General features: G+C 37.9%; 1 protein-coding gene across 1 annotated transcript in view; it reads right to left on the bottom strand.

Moving 5' to 3' along the window:
* Window positions 1-27,023, bottom strand: part of ARIH1 (ariadne RBR E3 ubiquitin protein ligase 1) — a 134,991-nt gene that overhangs the window by 17,839 nt on the left and 90,129 nt on the right. Inside the window, exons 6-10 of the mRNA XM_053595925.1 lie at window positions 13,332-13,398; window positions 10,834-10,940; window positions 7,561-7,603; window positions 6,298-6,369; window positions 3,001-3,131 (exon numbers count right to left, since the gene is read on the bottom strand). Of these exons, the coding sequence (XP_053451900.1) occupies window positions 3,001-3,131; window positions 6,298-6,369; window positions 7,561-7,603; window positions 10,834-10,940; window positions 13,332-13,398 (420 nt within the window). The remainder of the gene's footprint in view (window positions 1-3,000; window positions 3,132-6,297; window positions 6,370-7,560; window positions 7,604-10,833; window positions 10,941-13,331; window positions 13,399-27,023) is intronic.

Genomic DNA, 27,023 nt, shown 5'->3' with positions numbered 1-27,023 from the left:
AGGCCGGGTGTGGTGGCTCAAGCCTGTAATCCCAGCACTCTGGGAGGCCGAGGCAGGTGGATTGACTGAGCTCACAGGTTCGAGACCAGCCTGAGCCACAGCAAGACACTGCCTCTTGGGGGTGGGGGAGTCTAACACTAAAAATAGCCGGGAGTTATGGAAGGTGCCTATAGTCCCAGCTACTAGGGAGGCTGAGGCAAGAGAATTGCTTGAGCCCAAAAGTTTGAGGTTTCTGTGAGCTATGACATCATGACACTCTACCAAGGGTGACAAAGTCAGATTTTCTCAAAAAAGAAAAAATAGAAAAGATTATTAAACAATTAATCGAGCAAGTTATCAATAAAACTGACCAAGAAAGCAGTATACACTTAATACGTTTGGGGGAAAAAAAAAAAAAAGATGAGACCACCACACCTTTCAGCAAAGTCTTAAAGCATTCTATAAGGGAGATACAAGTCCCATTATCTGTACTCCAAAAAATGGTCAATTAATGCCAAATATCCATGCCTATATTCATTGCCTAGACTACAACCTTCTCAGTCTACACCGAAATACCTTGCTGAAATCTAGAAAACATCCTCCAATCTATCATTCTAGTGATACCATATGATTCTGGGATTTCACATAATAGAAAAATTAAGTTACAAGGTTCATATACAGTTTGCGGAATCAATCACAAATTTTGGAAGTCTAGGATTACATATCATGCTTTTAGTCTTTGATACTTCTCTATTTTCTGTAATTATTCAGAAATAACCAAAAGTGACCCACCAATCTCATTTTTAAGTAACCCAGATAACAATTTGCTTGGGTCAGAGATTTATTATTAAATTCCCCTCAGCTGGGATTACAACTCTCTCTTGGCAATAATATTCTATTCAGACTAATACAAAGATTTTTCTTTCCCTTAACCTTTACTTGTCAACTATTAACCTCTCTTCTTCCTATCTGATATATCTTTAAAAACTTTCCTTCTGATATACTTTTTTAACATATTTAGAAGCCTCATCTCGTTCTGGGCTTTACCCTAGCAACATTATTAAGGATTTTAAGACCAGGAAGGAAATATTTAGGATTCATCTATACTTCTAACTCAGATGACTGATAATATGCTACTTAGAATGCTATTTTGAGAATTCTGAGGCATTTTTGGAAGTAAACAGGAAAGCACAGCATGCTTTACTTGCAATGTCAGCATTTGTAAAGGTGGGACAAAGGCAACAAACACTTCTGACACCCCCGGTCCAAGCTATTCATCATTATTCCATATCCAACATTTGTTTTATACCCTGTTTAGGTTTAAATACAGCTCATTTAAAATCTGAGCTGTAACAGTCATTACACAAACATATGTATGTTTAAAAAGTATAGGGTGAATTTAATTTCTGGGAAACCACTAACCCTTCAGTTTGCTTTCTTAAAATCTAGAAGACATATCTGGCTAAACCACAAATACCCTTCCTTGGATCTCACTATGGCACCATTTCTTTACTTCCACTTAATCAATCAGTTTTTACCTGGCTCAGAATTTCAGAGAAGTAACCCCTCTTACTATTACTCTAATTAAACAACTAATGGAAGTTTAAAAAAACTAAAAGGGAAGACTTGCCATTATAGCTCAGATCCTCTTCCCTCCCATAAACTCTCTATAAGCAGCCAGAATGAGATGTGTGTAAAGCAGGTAATATAGAACCTTGTCATCTAAATTATACCTGAGTCATCTATATTATACTTGGGTCATTCCCAGTTAAAATCTTTGTAATAACAGACAAACTGCTTTAGGCCCTATTCTACTTTCGTATTCCACACAACTAACTAGGGGCCACAAACTCAAATGCCAATACAGGACAGGCATGTAACACAAATTAATGAAGTCCTATCGGGCGGCGCCTGTGGCTCAGTCGGTAAGGCGTCAGCCCCATATACCGAGGGTGGCGGGTTCAAACCCGGCCCTGGCCAAACTGCAACCAAAAAATAGCCGGGCGTTGTGGCGGGTGCCTGTAGTCCCAGCTGCTGGGGAGGCTGAGGCAAGAATCGCTTAAGCCCAGGAGTTGGAGGTTGCTGTGAGCTGTGTGAGGCCACGGCACTCTACAGAGGGCCATAAAGTGAGACTCTCTCTCTACAAAAAAAAAAAAAAAAAAAAAAAAATTAAGTCCTATCGTTAGTCCTATCTGCATATTATAACATTCAGAAATGTTTGCTTTTATCAGGAAACGCCACAGCTACCATTTTTCTCAAAACTTGCAGCATCCTCAGTCTAATTTGCATTTTTTCCAAACTAATAAGAAATATGCATGGACCATCTAATAAAAAACATCTAATCACCATCTAATAAAAAACAACGGTGCCGTGTGATTACCTGCAAATGATATTAAGCTTCAGTCTTGGGAAAACATACCAAAGTAGAAAGTAAAGGCCCCATAAAGGACTGTTACTCAATTATAAGGAATTGCCGCTGAACAGACATGTAAGCCTGTTCCTAAGTTTTGAAGAGAAGCTAAACATAGGGATTTTTTTGGGCAATTTCCAATTTTTAAAGTTTGGGACTTTCTGTCTAACGATGTGTGGAATAAATAAAACACATTTTACAGTTAAGGTTTTGCCAATGGCCTCTTAATTTTTAACTTCTGCCTAAAGAGACACATTTAAAAATCCAACTCTTCTCTGAAAAAGTCATGTACTTTTTCATATTACTCTACTTTCTTCATGCCACAACTATTTTCCATTTCCTACTACTACTTTTTTTTTTTTTAAATAATGAACTCTTGCTCTTTCTTAAAGTTCATCTCAATTGTTACCTCCTCTGTCAACTATGCCTAACTAATCTCTCTTTGTGGATATCTTGCATATACTTCTCTTATAACACTGAACACCACATATTTATTTATTCAGCTCCCAAGTTAGATGGTAATCCCCATAAGGTAGAAATTTTATTCAAAATTTGTGGCATTAATCACGTACTATGTGAACATATTCTTCTCCCTTCATTTTCCCACCTACCAGGCAGATCCATGTGGTTCCCAAGGGCCAAGACACACCCAGCAAAACTCTGCTTTACAGTTCTGGTTACGACAGACCATGTGATTACAACCGCCATCCTTCTCAATTGTGACATGGCATTTGGGACACTCCTATGAAGAGAAACTATAAAGTTGGTGTCAATGCTACACTAGGCTGTATTACTATCATTGAGGAGAAGCCAATTTCAAATTCAGTTTATTTTTAAATACTATATTTAGTGTGGTTAATACATGTAAAGCACTTAGAACAGTGTCAAACACTTAATAGGAGGCTCATGTCTGTAAACCTTGAATTTTGTGAGGCCGAGATAAGAGGGTTGCTTGAGATCAGCGTGAGCAATATAGTCTCTACAAAAAAAATAAACTTAGCTGGATGTGGTGGCACACACACCTATAGCCCTAGCTACTCAGAAGGCTGAGGTGGAGGATTCTTTAAGCCTATGAGTTTGAGGCTACAGTGAGCTTTGATGGCACCACTGTACTCCAGCCTGGGTTTAAGAAAGAGATCCTGTCTCAAGAAGGGCAGGGAGAAAGAGCTGATATCATTAATATAACTTTTTAAAGATACAACAATTTGAGATTTTTTTTTTTGCAGTTTTTGGCCAGGGCTGAGTTTGAACCCGCCACCTCTGGCATACAGGGCTGGCACCCTACTCCTTTGAGCCACAGGTGCCGCCTCTTGAGAATTTTTTTAAGTTTAGTGTTAAGTCTTATTATATTGCCCAGGCTAGAATGCAGTGGCTATTCACATGCCAATATAGGGCAGCACAGCCTTGAGCTCCTGGACTCAAATGATTCTCCCACTTCAGTCTCCCAACAGTTGGAACAATAGGTGTGCGCTACAGTGCCCAGCTAGAATTTTTTAAAAGTGGGGTTGAGGGGCAAAAACACTTTTAGTACTTTTAATCACATACACAGTTATAATAGTTTTATGGGAGTTTTTTGTTCATATAAACATACTCTTTAGTGTCATCTAGAAATATATTGAGTACTCCCTATATCTTATGCACTGTTCTTAGTGTTTTATATGTATCAACTCATAATTTTTACAGTGATGCTATTCCAATTCCTACTTGTCAGATGAATAAACTAAAGGAGAGAAAAATAGTAAAGAAACTAGTCCAAGTACACACAGGTAGTAAATGGTAGAGTAAGGATCCAAAGTGAAGCAATCTGGTCTCAAAAGTCAGGCAAGTAAGAAACTGGGCTTTGATTGGTACATTCATTTTGTGGTTATTAAATCTCCCAACTTTCACCTTCCAAATATCCACATTTAAAATTCTTTATTTACATTAGATAAAGAATGCTATAAATATCATGTTAGACTGTTTTTTCCAAGTCCATTTCATTTTCTTGGTTGCTAGACAAGCCCAAATTACTGCCCTATAGGCCTTCTGGTTTTTGCTTAACCCTTTTTTATTAAACTACAAATAAGATATAAGTCTTCTATTTTTACTATATTCGCTGTAATTGTGTTTGATGTCTGTACTCCTCACAAGGAGGGAACATCACCTATATTATTATTTGCATAATTTGGCTTTCTTTGTGAAGATGATTGCATTGCCCATAAACTATAGTAATTTCAAACAGGACAACATGGCAATTTTTTAGCATATATTTGAAATCAAAGTTTTTTAAGAAATTACCCACAGAAGAAATTTTACATTTTCCCGAACAGGCACATAAATGTTTCTTTCTATATTTCCTGGTTATAATTAACCAAATAGTAGTAAGCCTTCAAAATGTTCGACAAAATGTAAATTTAAGAAGCTAATAAAGTTTCTAAAACCTCTTTAGAGGAAAACTCTTCAGTTTTATCTCAAAACTATCAAGCAACTAAATTTGTTACTATAAATTTCCATTTTTACTTGGTAATGTATCATCTAAACAAAGCCAAACACATCCAAGCCTGTGTTCTCTATTTTAATCATCCTTGGGGCTTAAAGTATTTGGAAAGTCTCCAGATGTAGAAAGAATCAAACTACTTAGTGAAAATATAATTGCTCTACTCTAAATACTTATTTTTTTTAGGACATTAAAGGATCCTGGTCCTTAAAAGAACAGTTCTGGTGAGAAAAACTTCAATTTTCAAAAAGAAATGCCTGACTAGGAATTTTTAAAAATATAGCAAAAGTAGTAACCACTTTCTGATATTACAGTATATTTATGAAGGTTTTCTTGAGTGACGAGTGCTGCATATTATGATGGTTTGAGAGAGCACAAAAATATTTATTTCTACCATGTATTCCTTAAGGATTTGGGCATCTGTTTTATGTGAAAAAGATTCACTGTTTCATTGCTAATACTTTCTGGGAGATAGAAATTTATACTTAAGCTTTAAATATAAGTATATAAGATCTATACCTAAAAAATTGTATTTCGCCTATATCATTTAAGCATGATGTCCTATGAATGAGGGAGCACAGTAAAACTATAACTATTGGTTGAACAACTCAGCATTCTTTATAGTATTATCTTTGCATGTGAAACCTAAAAAGGAACTGTCCATGAATCATCTTATCATTTATTACCAAAGTCACTTACAGGATTGACAATTATACAATTTTCTATTAAGAGACTGGCTAGGTACACAGTTGGAATTCAAATGTGTGCTTATCACTCAGCAAAGAAGGGTGCTCAAGGTTATGTGCATTTGTAAAAGATTTGTCTAGGGTTTAGGAAGTGGGTCACAGTCACAAAGAGACAAGTATCATGAGCAATGTATTTAGTGTAATTTAAAATGAAAAAAATAAAAATCCCAAAACAAACTATACCCTAAATATCCCAGTCAAGTCTCTTAAACCATTTTTAGGGGTTTAACATGAAGTAGAGTTAAAGAAACTTTTGTTAAGTACCATTCACTTATGTAATAAAAACTTAACAATTATTCTGTTAATTCTGCTAGAATTCTGCCTTTAAACAATGACTCCTAAAAAGTAAAACTCTGGGAGTTTAAGGCAACCAAACCTAGATAGAGTAAACTCTGTAATGTATTTGTATACTAAAAAGCAGCCAGCCACAATCCCCCTGACTTGAGCAATTATACCAGCTTTTACATCTACAGGAAGCTAAGGTTCTTCCAACAGAAGAAACCTAAAGCAGAGCATACTACAGTACTGTAATCAATATGCTAACATAAACTCAAATACTAAAATTCTGGTGGGAAAATGGAGAAGAAAGCGAAACAAGGCCTCTAACTAGGTAAACTTACTGCTTTTGCTAATGCACTTATCCTTACCAGTTTCATTACTAAGAGTTACTAAGGAAAAACACCAACCTTTGTGTTGGCTGCAATCCAATTGGAAGTTTCACTGTCATCGTCACACTTTTTAATCCACTTCTTTAACCACTGTTTGAAAACAACAACGTTTAGTACATAACAAAACACTTTTTAAAACAACAAATTACTTCCATATTTAACTACAAACTTCAATGTAAAAAAACCAATGAACAGGGCGGCGCCTGTGGCTCAGTGAGCAGGGCGCCGGCCCCATATACCGAGGGTGGCGGGTTCAAACCCGGCCCCGGCCAAACTGCAACCAAAAAATAGCCGGGCGTTGTGGTGGGCGCCTGTAGTCCCAGCTACTCGGGAGGCTGAGGCAGGAGAATTGCCTAAGCCCAGGAGTTGGAGGTTGCTGTGAGCTGTGTGAGGCCACGGCACTCTACCGAGGGCCATAAAGTGAGACTCTGTCTCTACAAAAAAAAAGAAAACAAACAAACAAAAAAAAAAAAACCAGTGAACAAGATTATCACTAGAGGCAGCACCTGGAGCTCAGTGGGTAAGGGCGCTGGCCACATACACCAAGGCTGGTGGGTTCGAGCCCAGCCTGGTCCTGCTAAACAATGACAACTGAAACCAAAAAACAGCCGGTGTTGTAGCAGGCACCTGTAGTCCCAGCTACTAGGAGGCTGAAACAAAAGAAATCACTGTAAGCCCGAGAGTTTGAGGTTGCTGTGAGCTATGCCACAGCAGAACTCTACCCAGGGCAACAGAGTGAGACTGTCTCCAAAAAAAGAAAAAAAGAAATAAAGATTATCACTAGGCTTGCTTCCTCTTGAACCAAGGAAATCCTGCAGCTATAATATTAAGTATATATAAAATCAACCAAAGGAGGATTTCCTCTGGCTGAAACTGAGTGAGGAACCCTGAAAGACTGAATAGAAGTCCAGCTAAAAGGTGTGTTATTCCCCTACCTATAAAGCTTGTTGGAGAGATGCCTTAACCATTGTTAACTAATAATAAACAGGAGCTGACTTCACTTATCCTAAGGAATAACCTCCGAATATCTGCAGTGATCCCATGAAAATGAAAATGGAAATGAAAAATCTTCTACCTACTCTGGATAGAGAACAAAATCAGCTATGATTTTCAGTCATGTTAGAAGTGTTCCATCACATTATTTAAAAATAGAAATGCCAGGTGTGGTGCCTGTGGCTCAAAGGAGTAGGGCCCTGGCCCCATATGCCGGAGGTGGTGGGTTCAAACCCAGCCCTAGCCAAAAACTAAAAAAAAAAAAAAAGAAATGCCAGACATACTCACCTTACATTTAACAGGATCATGCCAATTTTCTCCGCAGTTAAAGCTGTTAAATGACACAAAGAATTAAGTCTTACCTACTGTAGATAAATAAACAAGCAACCATTTTATGCTTTATAGTTTCATAGTATTGTCACCAGTTTCTAGTGACTGGCAAATAACAGGGGCAGGAACCACGTCTTATTTGATAATTATCCAGAATTTAGTATAAGAATTACTATGTAGTAGGTACTAAATGTTTCTGAAATCAAGACTTACCATAAGCATGAAGACATGCTTTTATGACAATTTCATAATTGCTACAAGAGTGTTTCATGTTTCAGATTGTATTCAGAACTTTCAACCAATTGTTCATTACTGCACAATTTTAACACCTCCAATGAAGAGAAGTCTGACTTTACAGTTAATTATACAATTTAGTACTAATACACAATAAACGATATATAGAAGAAAAAGGTCATATCTTTACATAATTTAAATGAACCTCAGCCCTATAGAGAGAAATTGAACTGAGCAAGGTATATAAAACAAAAGACTATATAATAGGCTCGGTGCCTGTAGCACAGTGGTTATGGTGCCAGCCACATACACTGAGGCTGGCAGGTTTGAACCTGGCCTGGACCAGCTAAACGACGACAACTGCAACAGAAAATACCCGGGCATTGTGGCGGGTGCCTGTAGTCCCAACTACTTGGGAGGCTGAGGCAAGAGAATCACTTAAGCCCAAGAATTTGCAGTTGCAATGAGCTGTGATGCCACGGCACTCTACCAAGGGCAACATAGTGAGGCTCTGTCTCAAAAAAAAAAAAAAAAAAAAAAAAAGACTATACTAATCATAATTCATTCCTGGTTTTCTAGGCTCATGGTATATGCATATAAAAAGGGTATATATTAAGAATAAACATGATGGGACAGGACACAACTATAAGAGGATCTCTACCTTTAACCAATGCAAACATTATAACCTAATTATAACCTGAAACAATAAAAAGGAATAAACATGAATACTTAGGAAAAATATAACTATAAATGGTTTATTAGCTAATCAAGTAATTTAGAAAATCAAAAAATCCTTTGCTAAAGAGAAGAACAACTAAATGATCTAAATTAAGTCCTGATAATGGTTATCTATTATCCTGGTGATATGGAGAGTGGGATGAAGCAAGGAACCAAGGAGCTTAAAATTTATGTGCTGTATTTTATTTCTTTATTTATTCTTTTTTTTATTGTTGGGGATTCATTGAGGGTACAATAAGCCAGGTTACACTGACTGCAATTTTTAGGTAAAGTCCCTCTTGCAATCATGTCTTGCTGCCCCCATAAAGTGTGACACACACCAAGGCCCCATCCCCCTCCCTTGTATTTTATTTCTTAACAAAAACAAAATACTTATTTTGAGTAAGCTGGGTTGCGGCTCAATAAGTATTCATTGTTGTTATTCTCTAAACTTTATATTTGAAATGTTTCACACTAAAAATTCATTTGAAAGTAGGTATGAAATCAGAATCTACCTTCTCTTTACAGGGCAAACTCTGAAACTATAATGTACTTACTCTTTACCAAAACAGCCTGTATTAAAATACATATATTCAATCTCTAAGTTTACCTGCTCTTTTTGGAAATATTTATTAGTAATGATGTTTAAGTCTAATTCTATAGATCAGTGGTTCTCAACCTTCCTAATGCCATGGCCCTTTAATACAGTTTCTCTGGATCGCGATCCATAGGTTGAAAACCACTGCTATAGATGTTTGGAGAAAGAAAGATATAAAATATCAATAAAATATCTGTTAGCTCTAGAGCCCCTTGGCTTTGACTGGCTTCTTCAATTCTAAATATACTCAAAGAAAAAGCAGCTTATCTTAAATTCTAGCATGGCCTGAAGGTATGTGTCCCCCAAAATGTTAAAACCTAATCAACAATGTGATGGTATTGTAGGTGAGGATTCGGGGAAGTGATTTCAGTCACCAAGGCAGAGTGCTCTTATAAAGGAGGTCTTGCCCTTCCACCAAGTGAGGACATAGCTACAGGGCCATATATGAATCAGAAAAAAGGCCTGACAACAGACCTGCTAGTTGCCTTGATCTTGGGACTTCAAAGCTTTCAGAACTGTGAGAAATAAATTTCTGTTGTTTATAAGCCATCCAGCTTATGTTATTTTGTTATAACAGCATAAATGGAATAAAGGCAGAAACCTGGTAGTAAAAAGTAAGTGTGCTTTTGTAATAAAAGCTAAAATGTGAATGCTAATTTAGAACCAGTTAAGGGATAAAGTCTGAAAGGGTTTGGAGGTGCATGCTAAAAAAAGCCATCATCATGACAGATCATCATGAACTTATGGGTGACTATGGGGAAGGTTCAGAAGAGAGAAGTAGAGAAAGCCTCAATCATCTCAGAGAAACCTAAGCGTTTATGAACAGAATGTTGGTAGAAATATGGATGGTAAAGTCCATTATGCTAAAGTCTCAGCTGTAAAAGAGGAACATGCTATTGAAAACTGAAGGAAAAGCTATCATTGCTATAAACTGGAAAAGAAGTGGGCTGAACTGTGTTGTGTCCTATTGATTCTTGGATGATAGAATATGTGAACAATGAAATTATGACTAAGGAAATTTCTAAGTAAAGTGCTCTAGACAAAGCTTGGCATCTCCTGAGTATTTACATAAAAATGCAAATGAAATGATTTAAAGACAAACTGTTATAAAAAGGGAATTAGAACTTAAAAATTTAGAAAATTCTCAGCCTTTCTAAAAAATGAGAAAGCCTGTTAGAGCAGTCTGAATTGACTGAGACACCCCCTAATGTGTGGCACTAGAAATTTCCCGGTAAGTCAAATCTACAATTCAGAGGCTGAAGAGTATGCTATAAAACTCCAAAAGCCCAAGTTATGAAGAAAGCTCAGCCCAGAAGAGTCAAAGAAAATTCTTAGTTAAAAATCACATCCAATCAACAAAATTTTACATATTACCTTTCCAAAAGATTGAAACTTGACAGACTACAGGAAAATTTATAATCCCAGATCTACGATCTACAAGTTTGCTCCCATGTAAGTTACAGTGGGACATACAGGAAGATGTGATTATAGCAGCATTTTTTCCCCATTAGTTAGAACATCAAAAAAAGAAAAAATATTTAAGATATGACTTTTTCATCCATTTAAAGGAAATATACACTATCTTAACATTGTTCTTCTCCCTCCCTGAGATATTTTTTTCTACTATTTTGTTGCTAAGAATAAACAAAAGGCTATTCGGATTTAGGAAAGTGTCTACTTACCAGAACTGGCGCCCACATTTGCAGCGAACAGGCTTAGCATCAGGATATTGAACTTTGACAACATGATGACAATCTGGGGCAGGACACCATTTTAATAGCCGATTGCACTGAAACATAAGTTGGAAAATAGTAAAATGCTAACAAATTAAGTCATCATGAAAGATTTCCTAGTACCTCAAGCAATTATTTATTCATTTATTTATTTTGCAGTTTTTAGCCGGGTTTGAACCCACCACCTGTGGTATATGGGGCCAGTGCCCTACTCCTTGAGCCACAGGCGCTGCCCACCTCAAGCAATTATTTATATTGCTTCCCTAGTGCAAGCAGCAAAAGTGCAACGATGACACAAGCATACAAAAACCTACTTTAGGGGCGGGCACGGTGGCTCACCTAGCACTCTGGGAGGCCAAGGTGGGTGGATTGCCTGAGCTCACATGTTCCAAGACCAGCCTGAGCCAGAGTGAGATTCCGTCTCTAAAAATAGCCAGGCACTGTGGTGGGCGCCTGTAGTCCCAGCTACTCGGGAGGTTAAGGCTAGAGAATCACTTGAGTCCAAGAGTATGAGGTTGCTGTGAGCTGTGATGTCACGGCACTCTATTGAGGGTGACAAAGTTAAACTCTGTCTCCAAAAAGTAAAAAAAATAAAAACCTGAGGTACTCTTCTATTGCAATGCTTTTGATGTACTGTTTTTCTAAAATTATGTATCCCTCAAAAACCTGGATTTATAAAACATATGAACGTCCCTTGTTCTATGTTCAAAATCCCACAAGAAAACTTTAAAATAACTATTCAGTATGTGATCATTAAAAAGCATCAATTTATTTAAGGTTCTATTTCTATTTTCTATGCAAGAAAACCAGATATGCTCTTACTCGGAGAAAGTGTTTAGATGATACAAAATAGTTAATAGGCTGAAGGATTTATATGCAATTTCTCCCTTTGATGATAAAAAACTCTTCCAAGAGGAAAGGACAGGTCCTGAACCTTAGACAAACTGCAATTTAGTCCCTCAAAAGGAAATACAACTTTTTTTTTTTTTTTTTTTGTGGTTTTTGGCCGGGGCTGGGTTTGAACCCACCACCTCCAGCATATGGGACCAGCGCCCTACCCCTTTGAGCCACAGGCGCTGCCCTATAACTTTTTTTTTTAAAAGAGAATCTTATTGCTCTGTCACTCAGGCTGGAGTGCAGGGGCATGATCATAGCATGCTATAACTTCAAACTTCTAGGCTCAGGCAATCCTCCCACGTCAGCCTCCTGAGTAGCTGGCAGCACTAGTGTATGCCACTACGCCTGGCTAGTTTTTTCCTATTTTTGTAGAGACAGGGTCTCACTATGGCTGATCTCAAACTCCTGGCCACAAGCAATCTTCTCACCATAGCCTCCCAAAGTGCTGGGATAACAGGTCTGGGACATTGCACCTGACCAGAAATACAACTTTTGTTATGGAACAAAACAACGCTCAAGTAACACTACACCAGAATTCAGAAATCTATTGACCATTTAAAAAAAATACACTATTCTAAAATGTGCTGTGTTCCAGATTAATCTCTAACAGAAATAAAAATTATTTTCTAGAATTAAAATACCAAGTTGTACTGATGCTGTCACATGGGGGCTGGCAAACTCTGTAAAGTGCCAGAAAAAAAAAGATTTATGGTTTTGTGGGCCATAACAGTTAACCTTGCCACAGCAGCAGTCACAGAACAAATGGGCATAGACAGGTTTCAATAAACTATATTAACAAAATTTACTAATTATTGAAACCTAGCCAAGCAGAGAAACAGCAGGGTTAGAATCCCAAACGTGATTAAACATGACATGACTAGTAATCTGCAATTCTCTGCTAGAGATAAAGAGAAATAAAAAATACTGTAAAAATAATTTTACTCTCTGGGCGGTGCCTGTGGCTCAGTCGGTAAGGCGCCGGCCCCATATACGGAGGGTGGCGGGTTCAAACCCGGCCTCGGCTGAACTGCAACCAAAAAATAGCTGGGCGTTGTGGCAGGCACCTGTAGTCCCAGCTACTCGGGAGGCTGAAGCAAGAAAATCGCTTAAGCCCAGGAGTTGGAGGTTGCTATGAGCTGTGTGATGCCATGGCACTCTACCGAGGGCCATAAAGTGAGACTCTGTCTCTACAAAAAAAAAAAAATAATAATAATTTTGCTCTCAAAACTCAACATTTACAGGGTGGCGCCTGTGGCTCAAAGGAGTAGGGCACTGGCCCCATGTACCAGAAGTGGCGGGTTCAAACCCAGCCCTGGCCAAAAACGACAAAAAATAAAAAAATAAAGCATTAAAAAACAAAAAAACTCAACATTTATAAAGAGATTATTTATTGGTTTGTTATGTTCCTTTGAGGATAAAAGTGTTTTGGTATGCTTCATAAATATGGGAAAGGTGTTTCTTAAGGTTGATAGATTATATTTTTTTAAAAAATATTTCTATTAATAAACACAATTCCTTTTATTAAAAGAAGAAAAACTTAAATCACTTACCTCTACAAAACTATTTGTTATTAAATGCTGATACTTTAATTTAACTTTTGAATCTGTAATGAGGCGCCTGAAACCAAGGATAAAAATAGTTTATTAGAAAGTTTTTACCCAAGAGTATTTTCCATATTTATAAAATTTAATTTCAGAAATTGTTTATGCTATGGCTACAAAAACTGCCCTAAGTTGAATATGTTGAAATGCACACAGAAGATAAACAAATACAATAGTCCTAATCAAAACAATAATTTTCAAGTATCTATAGTTTTATTTTGGTAGACATTTTCTCCATGTTTCTTTTTTTTTATTTTTTTTTTGTAGAGACAAGAGTCTCACTATACTGCCCTCGGGTAGAGTGCCGTGGCGTCACACAGCTCACAGCAACCTCTAACTCTTGGGCTTACGCGATTCTCTTGCCTCAGCCTCCCAAGCAGCTGGGACTACAGGCGCCCGCCACAACACCTGGCTTTTTTGTTGCAGTTTGGCCGGGGCTGGGTTTGAACCCGCCACCCTCGGCATATGGGGCCAGCGTCCTACTCACTGAGCCACAGGCGCCGCCCCATTCTCCATGTTTCTTATATTTTATTTTTATTTACTTATTTATTTTGAGATAGCCTCACTCTGTCCCTCTGGGTAGAGTATCGTGGCGTCATCATAGCTCACAGCAACCTCAGACTCCTGGGTTCAAGTGATCCTCCAGTCTTAGCCTCCTGAGTAGCTAGGATTACAGGTGCCTGCCTTAACACCTGGCCAATTTTTCTATTTTTACTCGGGGGCGGGCGGGGGGGGAGCTTGTTCTTGGTCAGGCTAGTCTCAAACTCTCCAGCTCAAGCAATCCTCCTACCTCGGCCTCCCAGAGTGCTAGGATTATAGGTGTGAGCCACCATACTTGGCCTCTTATATTTTGAATATTCAATTTCTATCCAGTTTTTATTATAGCTTAATGACTTATCAACTATTGTCAACTTTAGGCTTATTTCAGAGTCTTCTGACTCTGATATTAGGTCTCAAAACAGCACCTCTGAAGAAAGGTCTGATCACCTTCCTTCAGAGCCCCACCCAAATCAATGTGTGAAATGAGACAGTTATGGTTGACAGGAATGTTAAGGAAGGGACACAAGTAATATCTGAAGCTTATATAACTTTGATCCTTCTTCTAAGAGTTCTTGGCAATCTACCAGAAATGCTTACTGATTGTATTCTGGTATCCTTTGCCCACCTATAACATTACATAATTCACAACAAATTCTAGCACTCACAGGAGCCCACAAAAGCTGGAAACCTTCAGAAGCTTAAGTTTCATTCGTTCTGTGGTAAATACTCCACTGTTTTATAAGGAAATGATGAAGTAGTAGGAAAAAAAGAATAACCACAGACAAAGCTAGAAAGAACTATATATTGAATATGCACAAAGTTCAACCTCACTGAAGTCTTTTCTTTTCTTTCTTTTTTTTTTTGAGACAGAGTCCCCCTAATGTCAGCCTCAGTAGAGTGCTGTGACATCACAGCTCACAGCAACCTCAAACTCTTGGGCTTAAGCGATTCTCTTGCCTCAGCCTCCCTAGTAGCTGGCACTACAGGAGCTCATTAAAGTCTTTTAAATGAAGACAGTTTTGTACAATCTGAACTCATTTAACTCTAGAGCTTTATATGCAACTTTTTTCCTACCACAAGACACTACCCTGTCCTGTATCGCTTTCAGGACACCCCTGTCCCATCTATATTCTTCTATTTCCTCAAAAACAGAATGCACTGCTCCTTCCTCAGAGGCCTTGCATAAGAATGCCTCCCTTGGAAAGGAAATAGAAAGAGAATATCATGATGGGGCTCTGAGGTGGAACAGCCCAGATTTGAATACTGACTTCACAACTCACTAGCCATGAATTGAGGGTAAATTCTTTGACCTCTCCATAACTCAGGTTACTAATCTGTAAAATACACAGCAGAAATAGAGCTGTGAGATTAGAATAGTGCCTGGCGAATAGTAAGCACGCAATAAATATTTTAGATGCTATTATTATTATATTACTTCACTCACCCTGTATCTTGCTACTCACACAAGGGAAGTTGTCTGGTTGTAAATCCCTTCTCAGGTTTTTTTTTTTTTTTAAAGCGACAGTTGCCTAGGCTGGACTCCAACTCTTGTGCTCAAGCATTCTTCCTGCCTCAGACTCCTGAGTAGCTGGGACTACAGATGTGTGCCACTGCACCCAACTGTCCTCTTAGTTCTCATGGCACCTAAAACATGTGCTTTATTATCATATTATTAATCAGACTTTACTTCCTGCTCCCCTATCCCCAATCCAACAATAAGCTACATGAAAGGATCTCCTGTGTCCAGTGCAGTACCTGGCCAGTAGAAAGTGTTTAGTAAATATGTTTTAAATGAGTAGACCTCCATACTTCACAGATGTAGGAACTGTGGTCTAAAAATAATTAGTACATTTGGTGATTCCTCAAGAAGTTAAACACAGCCTTACCATATGATACAGCAATTACCCTCCAAGGTGCATATATACTCAAGAGAATTAAAAATAGATGTTCAATAAAAAACTTGTATACAAATGTTTATGTAATACCACACATTTCCACAAAAAGCAAAAACATCCATATAATGGAGTATTACCTAGCATTAAAAAGGAATGAAGTGCTCATTAATGCTGTAACATGGATAAATCCTGAAAACATTGTGCTAAGCGAAGAAGCCAATAACAAAAGGCCAGAAATTCATTTATGTAAAATGACCAGAACAGGCCAATCTATACAGACAGAAAGATGATGAGTGGTTGCTAGGGTCTAAGGGGAGGAAAGAATTGGGAGTGACTGCTTAATGGACATGGGGTGAAGAAAACACTCTAGAATTAGATACTGGTGACAGGAGTACAACATTATGCAGTACTAAAAGCCACTGGATTATATATTTTAAAATACACATGATTCTTGAATAACCTGGGTTTGAACTGCATGGATTCACTTATACATAGAATTTTTTTCAACAGAACAGGCATTGTAAATATAATGTTCCTGGGATGTGAAACCCACATATAAAGTCTAACTTTTCATATATGTAGGTTCCACAGGGCACTGTGGGACTTGACCATGCACAGATTCTAGTACACTTGGGGGTGGGGGTGGGCAGAAGGGCTTGGAATTAATCACCCATGTATAATTACATGAAGGACAGCTGTAATTAAAATGGCAATATATTATTACCTGGATTTTATATCAATTAAAAAAATAAAAACATCAGCCCAAAGTCAGATGCCTTGATTCTTAAACAAATGCATGTTACTACCTCAAATGCTTCTCTGATATGACCAACCTTAATGACTTTTTACAGCTGATCCTAGTCTAAAGAGCTGTCTTAAGCATGGCCCACCAGGATTGGTGATAGCAAAGGTCAGCCATAGTTACTAGGCCAAGTTTTCTACTTTAGTTTATCTGATAATCGGGAAGTAAAAGAAAATGATCGCCCATTCGTAAGAAGAGGCAGAGGCACTCTCCAGAAGGCAGCATGTGTCCTTTTGGTCATTAATAAGCTAATTCTCTAGACCAAGACCTGTTGCCATCGCTGAAGTTAAAAACAGTTATTATGCCAGCTCTCTTAGTGGACAGGAAATCTCTAGGTAAACAAAAGAACTTCTAATGACCATCTCCTATACATGTTGAGCACAGTGTCAGATATATTAAACAACCCTTGAGTTTGGGCATAATATCACATTTTAACAAAGGAGATACATAGAGATCTATGATTCAAAACCAGGTGATGTTAAACACAATTTTTTTTTAATTAATGTCAACTGCTAAACCATGCCTTATGCTTATGTAACACCCTCAGTAATTCAACAATATTATACTTCAATTTAAGACTAATAACAAAAATATTTTCCTTTAAAAAGGTTTTATGTTCTGACATACAAATTAAACAAGCATAAGAAGAAAATAAAAACCACCTCTAACTATCACTCAGGAGGAATAGCCACTAAAAATTATTATAAACGTGGATTTCTTTTTTCAAATGTATGCTAATTTTATAGAACTTATTACATATAATTTTGTATATTAGCTTTTCTGGCTATCATTATTATAGGCACGTTCCAGTGTCATTCAAATAATTCACAAACTACTTTTAATGACTATTACATTCCATCTTCCCTTACTATCGGGAATTTGGGTTGCAGAATTATGATAATATGAACAACTTCTTTAAATAAACCTTTGCTCATAACAGTCTCCCAACCAATCTCCCTACTGTCACTTACAGCATTTAAAAAAAAAAAAAAAAAAGAACAGTCAAAGCAATCCTCTCTGACCATGTCACTCCTCTGCTCAAAACCTTCTCTCATGGTTCTATCAGAAAAGCCAAAGACTGCATAATTACAAACAGGCCATTATAGAACCTGTTTCATGCACCCGCCCCCAACCTTCCTTGCCTCCCTTCAATCTATAAACTTGTATTTATTTATGACTCAGTATGATTTTTAAAAGCTAAATTACTAATATTTATCAGTAATTTATCCATTGTCTATATACTATCAAAATTTCAATTCTTTCTCTTTCTCTCTCTCTCTCTCAAAGTCTCACTCTGTGGGCGGCACCTGTGGCTCAAGGAGTAGTGCAACAGCCTCATATACCGGGGGTGGTGGGTTCAAGCCCGCCCCGGCCAAAACTGCAAAACAAAAAGACAAAGTCTCACTCTGTTGGCCAGGCTAGACACAGCAACCTCAACTCCTGGGTTCAAGCAATCCACCTGCCTCCCAAGTAGCTGTGACTACAAGTACCTGTCACAATACCTGGCTCATTTTTCTATTTTTAGGAGAGATGGAGTCTCAGTCTTGTTCAGGCTGGTCTTGAACTCAAGCAATCCTCCTACCTATGCCTCCCAGAGTGCTAGGATTACAGGCATGAGTCACTGGCCCTAACCTTATTGTTTTATATTTCAATGAGACTAAGAAATTATTTCAGTATGAACTTTAGCTCTGATCCTTTAAGCATACATCCTAAAACAGTATGCTACAGCTCTTCTGCTAAATTTCCTGCTTAGAGTATTAAAGTCAGTGCTTTTCTGTGTTTCCTTATAGAGAAATAACAGTGGACATTCAATTTATTCCACCACAAGACATATAAAGTTACATGGTATTGAAGCATTCTCTGTAAACTCCATATGCCTTAAAAACAAATAACAACCTGGGATAAGAAAAGATTCCTTAAATAGCAAAAATCATAAATTTCTTCAGTAGCAATAATCATAAACCATGAATTAGACACCAAAAGAAAACTTCATCAAAAAAAGAAAAGGAAAACAAAAACCAAAAAAACAGCTAGGTGCCACTCTGGGAAGCGAGTGGGTTGCTTTAGCTCAGGAGTTTGAGATCAGCCTGAGCAAGAAGAGACTATGTCCCTACTAAAAATAGAAAAACTGGCCAAGTGTGGTGGCACATGCCTATAGCTACTTGGGAAGCTGCGGCAAGGATTGCGTGAGCTCAGCTTCAGGCTATTGTGAGCTATCACACCACTGCTCTTCAGCCTGGGGCAACAGAATGACTGTCTCAAAAAACAAACAAACAAACAAACAAAATAACACCTCTCTTTTAGAGAGAAAACGCAAGGCATACATTGAGAAAAATAGTCCAACAAGATTCATATGAACGTAAAGAATTATTGCAAAGTAAATGACAGGAAAATAATTTTAAGAAAGAGTAAGTGACTCAAATGGGAACTTCATAAAAAGGATAGCCAAATGTCTAATAAATATATGGAAAGATACATTCTGTATTTCCCACCAGGAAACTGCCAAATGAAAACCTTGGTTAGATTATCCCTGTGCATCAACCCAAATGGTGAAAATTTAAAAAGACAGTTGACACAAGTATGGGCAAGGACTAGAGCTCTTACACATAGCTAAAAGGAACACTGGAACCGACCACCACTATACGAAACCATTCAGCAATATCCATTAAAGCTAGAAATTTCACTCCTAAGTAAATATCCCAAAGAAATCAGTACATGTCCACTAAAAGACACAGAGGAATATTCTCTGCAGTTTTCTCAGAGTACCAAAACAAACCAAACTAAAAAAACTCAAAATATTCATTAGCAGGAGAATGAAAGCCCCTATGGTATGAATAAAAAAACAAACCACAGATATATTTAACAACATGAATGAATCTCAAACGATTGTGGTAACTGAAGCAGATATACAAAGAAATACATGCTATATGATTTCATTTAAATAATGTTCAAAAACAGGCCAAAAAACTAACTAATAATATAAAGTCAAGACAGTAAAACTAGATAATGACTGGGCAGGGGCACATTCTGGGCACTGTGAAAGTATACTTTGATCTGGTTAGTAAAACAAATATAGTTTTAAGGTTAATGTACCTTAGGACTTAATAAAAAAACTAAAATAAAATAAAAAACTAAAATAAAAATCAACACATAGTAAATCGAGCCTATTATAATTAAGAACAATGTTTTTTCACTGTAAAAGATGAGATGCTCCACTGTAACGTGGTTAATACATGTACTGAAGTTTGTCTCTTGCCTCAGATGGTACAAACTGTATGACTTCACTTAATTACTAAAGGTCTAAGGTCATTCACAACCCTATTTGTGATTTTCAACACAGCAAATGTAACACATTAATCATCTGACTTGGAGGAATGAAATTATTTTTCCTTGAGCAGAAGAGACTTGGAAAATGACATTTTTCTCTGTGTATATTCAATAAATTGGTTTTATAATTAATATTTACATAACTATATTATAAACATATTGGTTTATAAGTTTCTGAATTAACCTATTGACCAAACATGAATGAATCAGTTACAGAGCAGACTGATTAACTACGAAGTTGATAATGTAAAGTAATTATATATCTAATAGAAGTTAGAAAATGGATAAGAATCGCATGGAGGCACCATTTCCTCACTTTATATAGTAAGAAGTTAAGACACACTGCTTAAAATTGATACAACAAGAAATAGGTACTAACGAATACCATTTAAATTATAGTATTTAACATAAAACAGTATTTTTTTTTTTTGTGGTTTTTGGCAGGGGCTGGGTTTGAACCCGCCACCTCCAGCATATGGGACCGGTGCCCTACTCCTTGAGCCACGGGCGCCACCCATAAAACAATATTTTTTACAAGCATATTTCTGCCCTTTTCAGATAAGTGGGGAATTAGCCAGTAGAGACATGCTTTATCTATACAATGATCCTAAGAACCATTAAAAAAAAAAAAAAAATTCCTGCCTATGAGTGAAAGCATTTTTTTTTGCAGTTTTTGGCTGGGGCTGGGTTTGAACCTGCCACCTCCGGCATATGGGGCCGGCACCCTACTCCTTTGAGCCATAGGCGCCGCCCTGAGTGAAAGCTTTTTAAAAAGCACTGGACATAATTCTGCAAGAAGTGACAATGAATTCTTGCCATCAACAATGTTCCCAAAACTCATTATTTGAAAATAAATGTTATTTTTTAGGCACACCTCACATTATGTGCCGAATCAAAACACTGCAATTCCAAATGTATATTAATGCCATCACTGATTGGTCAAGATGAGACCAAATATACTACTTGAAAGACTGTATAAGACACAAGCTTACCTTTATTATCCCTAAGATTACTAGAGAACCAATATATAGTAAAAGAAATTTAGCCCCTAAGTAACCATACAGGAAAAAAACCCATAACCAACTACCACTAGAATGAACAGAAGTGGTTACAGATGACATATAATTTAGAGATATAATTTTCATTAGTCTCATGAAAGTATTAAATAGACAAATCCTGTGACAAAAATTTTATCAGAGTATATTCTTATCTTACTTTTTTTTTTTTTTTTGAGACAGAGTTCTTACTTTGTTGCCCTGGGTAGAGTACTGTGGCATCATAGCTCACAGTAACCTCAAACTCTTGGGCGCAAGCAATTCTCTTGCCTCAGCCTCCCGAGGAGCTAGCACTACAGGCACCTGCCACAATACCTGGTACAATACCTGGTTATTCAAGATCTTTAAAATATGACAGTGGAGCTTTAATAGGGATTGCAATGAAATTATATATTGCTTTGGGTAGTACAGACATTTTAACAATGTTGATTCTTCCCAGCCATGAGCATGGTATGTTTTTCCATTTGTTAATATTTTCAGCTATTTCTTTTCTTAGAGTTTCATAGTTCTCTTTATAGAGATCTTTCACGTCCTTCGTTAGATAAATTCCCAAATATTTCATCTTCTTTGGCACTACTGTGAATGGGATAGAGTCCTTAACTGTTTTTTTTCAATTTGACTGTTGTTGGTATATATAAAGGCTACTGATTTATGAATGTTGATTTTGTAACCTGAGACGCTGCTGTATTCCTTGATCACTTCTAAGAGTTTTGTAGTAGCGTCCCTAGTGTTTTCCAGATATACTATCATATCATCCGCGAAGAGCGAAAGTTTGATCTCTTCTGACCCTATATGGATAGCCTTGATCACCTTTTCTTCCCTAATTGCAGTGGCTAAAACTTCCATTATAATGTTAAAAAGCAATAGAGACAATGGGCAGCCTTGTCTGGTTCCTGATCTGAGTGGAAATGATTCCAATTCAACTCCATTCAATATGATATTGGCTGTGGGTTTGCTGTAGATGGTCTTTATCAGTTTAAGAAATGTCCCTTCTATACCGATTTTCTTTTTTTTTTTTTTGTAGAGACAGAATCTCACTTTATGGCCCTCGGTAGAGTGCCATGGCATCACACAGCTCACAGCAACCTCCAACTCCTGGGCTTAAGTGATTCTCTTGCCTCAGCCTCCCGAGTAGCTGGGACTACAGGCGCCCGCCACAACGCCCAGCTATATACCAATTTTCTTAAGTGTTCTGATCATGAAGGGATCCTGGATATTATCAAAAGCTTTTTCTGCATCGATTGAGAGAATCATATGGTCTAAAAAACCTCGAATAGCGAAGACATTACTCAGAAATAAAAACAAAGCAGGAGGAATTACGCTACCAGACCTCAGACTATACTACAAATTGATAGTGATCAAAACAGCATGGTATTGACACAAAAACAGAGAAGTAGATATCTGGAACAGAATAGAGAACCAAGAGATGAATCCAGCTACTTACCGTTATTTAATCTTTGACAAGCCAATTAAAAACATTCAGTGGAGAAAAGATTCCCTATTTAACAAATGGTGCTGGGTGAACTGGCTGGCAACCTATAGAAGACTGAAACTGGACCCACACCTTTCACCATTAACTAAGATAGACTCTCACTGGATCAAAGATTTAAACTTAAGACATGAAACTATAAAAATACTAGAGGAGAGTGCAGAGAAAACCCTTGAAGAAATCGGTCTGGGCGAGTATTTTATGAGGAAGACCCCTCGGGCAATTGAAGCAGCTTCAAAAATACACTACTGGGACTTGATCAAACTAAAAAGGTTCTGCACAGCCAAGAACACAGTAAGTAAAGCAAGAAAACAGCCCTCAGAATGGGAGAAGATATTTGCAGGTTATGTCTTCTCCAACAAAGGTTTAATAACCAGATCCACAGAGAACTCAAACGCATTAGCAAGAATAGAACAAGGGATCCCATCGCAGGCTGGGCAAGGGATTTGAAGAGAAACTTCTCTGAAGAATACAGGTGCACGGCCTTCAGACATATGAAAAAATGCTCATCATCTTTAATCATCGGAGAAATGCAAATCAAAACTACTTTGAGATACCATCTAACTCCAGTGAGACTAGCCTATATCACAAAATCCCAAGACCAGAGATGTTGGTGTGGATGTGGAGAAAAGGGAACACTTTTGCACTGCTGGTGGGAATGCAAATTAATACATTCCTTTTGGAAGAGATATGGAGAACACTTAGAGATCTAAAAATAGATCTGCCATTGAATCCTGTAATCCCTCTACTGGGTATATACCCAGAAGACCAAAAATCACATCATAACAAAGACATTTGTACCAGAATGTTTATTATAGCCCAATTCATAATTGCTAAGTCATGGAAGAAGCCCAAGTGCCCATCGATCCACGAATGGATTAATAAATTGTGGTACATGTACACCATGGAATATTATGCAGCCTTAAAGAAAGATGGAGACTTTACCTCTCTCATGTTTACATGGATGGAGCTGGAACATATTCTTCTTAGTAAAGTATCTCAAGAATGGAAGAAAAAGTACCCAATGTACTCAGCCCTACTATGAAACTAATTTAGGGTTTTCACATGAAAGCTATAACCCAGTTACAACCTAAGAATAGGGGGAAGGGGGAAAGGGAGGGGAGGGAGGGGGGAGGTGGGTAGAGGGAAGGGGATTGGTGGGATTACACCAGCGGTGCATCTTACAAGGGTATATGGGAAACTTGGCTATGATTTAATAAATAAATAAATAAATAAATAAAGTGAAATAAAAAAAAAAATACCTGACTATTTTTAGAGATGGGGGTCTCACTCTTGCTGAGGCTGGTCTTGAACCTGTGAGCTCAGGCAATCAACCCACCTTGGCCTCCCAGAGTGCTAGGATTACAGGTGTGAGCCATTGCACCCAGCCATCCCCACTTAGTATTGATGGCATTATAGCACAAAATCTACCACTGAAGTTTGGGAGGATGACATGTTCATGAAAGCAAGGGATAATAATATATTTCCAGTTACTTACTCAAAGATGCATGCCTATTAAATAGCACTTGCTAAGGAATAAAAGGTAAATCCTTTCAATTTCCACTACTAAGAATTTTTAAGAGTTTAGAAAGCACAGACAGGTCAGTGAATGAATACTTTCAGTATAATATTTCGAAGTTAAGAGTCACAAATTCTGAATGGAAATAGGAATTTAGACAATATACTAATAATTAAGGTAAATGGGATCATAAAACTTATAGTTAAGAAATCTAATATAGGCAATTAAAAGTGAATGGTAAGAGAAATATTGGCGGGGTGGGGTGGGGGTGTCTTCAGGAGCACAAAGAATGTTGTAACCAAAGTTACAATCTGAAAATGGCTAAGAGGTTGAATAGGTTAAAAGAATTCAAAAGTAAAACAGGAAGTTACGTGTGAGAAAGCCAGAGGCAGTAGAGAAAAAAGGAAAACTCAAACCAAACTGAATGCAAATAAATTGCACGATACTTTAAAGAAACCAAATTCTACATGGATAGAACAGAGAATGTGAGAAAAGGCAAAAGCAAAGATGAAGCTGCAGAGGAGAGCAATGCAGGACAATGGAAACCTTTTGTGAAGAACCAGGAGATGATGAAACTAGATATAAGCCAATTGCTTAGGAGCCAGCTGAAGATTTCCAGGCAAGAGATGATGGCCTAGATCAGGTTAATGGCAGTACCAACAGAGAAATGATGTGGAACTGATAGAATTTAATGTAAGGGTGACGCTGGGAAATGCAGGGAAAAAGATGAATCAGGAATATTACTGAGGTTTTAAATTCTGGCAGGTGCTTAACACCCAGTGGTGTCATTCTTTGATACTGAAAAGACGAATAAGTAAGTTTGGTAGTGGCATTGAGGACTGGAAAAGATAAAACCTGATACATAAACACACACCCTGATAGGCAGTGGGATATCAAAAGGGAGATCTGATTTGGGGATTTCCAATGCATGTCTAGGGAAAATATATAAAGTGAAAAGAAACGGGGTTGGATAGAACCTCAAGGAGCAATATTTTAGGAACAGGCAGAAAAAAGATGACTTTGTAAAGTCAAGTGGAATAGATCTGGTTCCAGCAGGCCTAGAGTGGTGTCCACGGGAGTGAGAAGCTAGGGTGAAGAGGATCTTACTGGAAATTAGATCAGGGAAATGAAAACCTATGGCAGTAGTTCTCAAATTTAAGCGCATGAGAACCACATCAGGAGACCCTGTTGTTCAGATTGCTAGGCTCCACCTCCAGAGTTTCTGTTTCAGGAAGTTTGGGGTGGTACCTGACGATGTATACACGCTTAACAGGTTCCTAGGTGATGCTGAGGCTGTTGGTCTGAGGACTATACTGTGGACTAAATACATGGGTGTTGAAATCACTTTGAATGACAATAGGCTTTGGAAAAAGAAAAAGACAATGAGTTGGGTGGTGCCTGTGACTCAGTGAGTAGGGCATGGGCCCCATATACCGAGGGTGGTGGGTTTGAACCCTGCCCCAGCCAAACTGCAACAAAAAATTGCCAGCTGTTGTGGCGGGTGCCTGTAGTCCCAGCTATTCGGGAGGCAGAGGCAAGAGAATCACTTAAGCCCAAGAGCTGGTGGTTGCTGTGAGCTGCGACTTCACAGCTCTCTACTGAGGGCAACAAAGTGAGACTCTGTCTTTAAAAAAAAAAAAAAAGACAGAGTTTAAGTGTTAGCACTATGAATATCCAAGGTGCTGAACTACTGGATAAAAGGCCAAAGAGCATATACATTTTTATAAAATGCCAAACTGTATTCCAAAAAGCTTGCAACATTTTATACTCCCTATTGTATTATATTTACACTCACATCAGACATTACCAGTAACAACATTTTGTAGAGAGTCTTTCCTTTCTTTTTTTTTTTTTGAGACAGAGCCTCAAGCTGTTGCCCTGGGTAGAGTGCCATGGCATTACAGCTCACAGTAACCTCTAACTCCTGGGCTTGAACGATTCTCCTGCCTCCACCTCCCAAGTAGCTGAGACTACAGACACCCATCACAGGGCCCGGCTATTTTTTTTTTTTTTTTTGGTTGCAGCCGTCATTGTTGTTTGGCGGGCCCAGGCTGGATTTGAACCCGCCATCTTAGGTGTATGTGGCTGGTGCCTTAGCCGGTGGAGCCACAGGCACTGAGCCGATCAATAACAAAATTTTTAGAGTAACAAAATTTTTGATTGATATTTAATTAGGCATGATATCTTATTTAATTAGACAACTATTTTAAACTGCACACAAACTTTATTGCCACCCTACATTTATGGCTATTTTTTTTGAGACAAGAGTCTCACTATGTCACCCCCCAGTGAGTGCCGTGGTGTCATAGATCATAGCAACCTCAAACTCCTGGGTTTAAGCAATTCTCTTGCCTCAGCCTCCCAAGTAGCTGGGACTACAGGTGCCTGCCACAATACCCGGCTGTTTTTTTTAATTTTATTGTTGTTTGGAAGGCCTGGGTTCAAACCCACCAGCCCCAGTGTGTGTGGCCGGTGCCCTAGCTGCTGAGCTAGGGCCATTTAAATTTCTTTCATTATGAACTGCTTGTTCATGTCCTATACATGGGATTATCTTCTTCCTACTGATTTATAAAAGCCCTATGCTAACAAGGAAATTAATCACATTTGTTTTGTATATTGCAAATACGTTGTACATTCCCATCTAGTTTTCGCCAAAATAAAACCCTACCCAGAAACCCCTGCTATATGTATACGACAAGTTCTCTGGCTGAACACAGAGGAAAGAATACCCCCAGCAGACTCCCAAGTACTTCCCGGAAATTTATGGCTTCATGTGTATGGCTGAAAAAATGTTTACCACACTATCAGGACAATATGCTATGAACATCTGAGTAAACACTCAAATCAGTTTCTGTGATTTAGAAAGATGTTCTGAGATGACGTAAGTCAATATGCAATCCCCTGAGGGTATATTCAAGAAATTTCCCTAAAGTGCCATACTGTTCTCCATTTCTATTGATGTCTTAACTCATCATAAACTACTACTTGTATCGTTCTACTAGTTGCCTTTATAA

This window comes from Nycticebus coucang, chromosome 6 (assembly GCF_027406575.1).
Source record: "Nycticebus coucang isolate mNycCou1 chromosome 6, mNycCou1.pri, whole genome shotgun sequence".
NCBI lineage: Eukaryota > Metazoa > Chordata > Mammalia > Primates > Lorisidae > Nycticebus > Nycticebus coucang.
The sequence above is the reverse complement of the archived record's forward strand: the minus strand, read 5'-3'. Positions and strand labels throughout refer to the sequence as shown.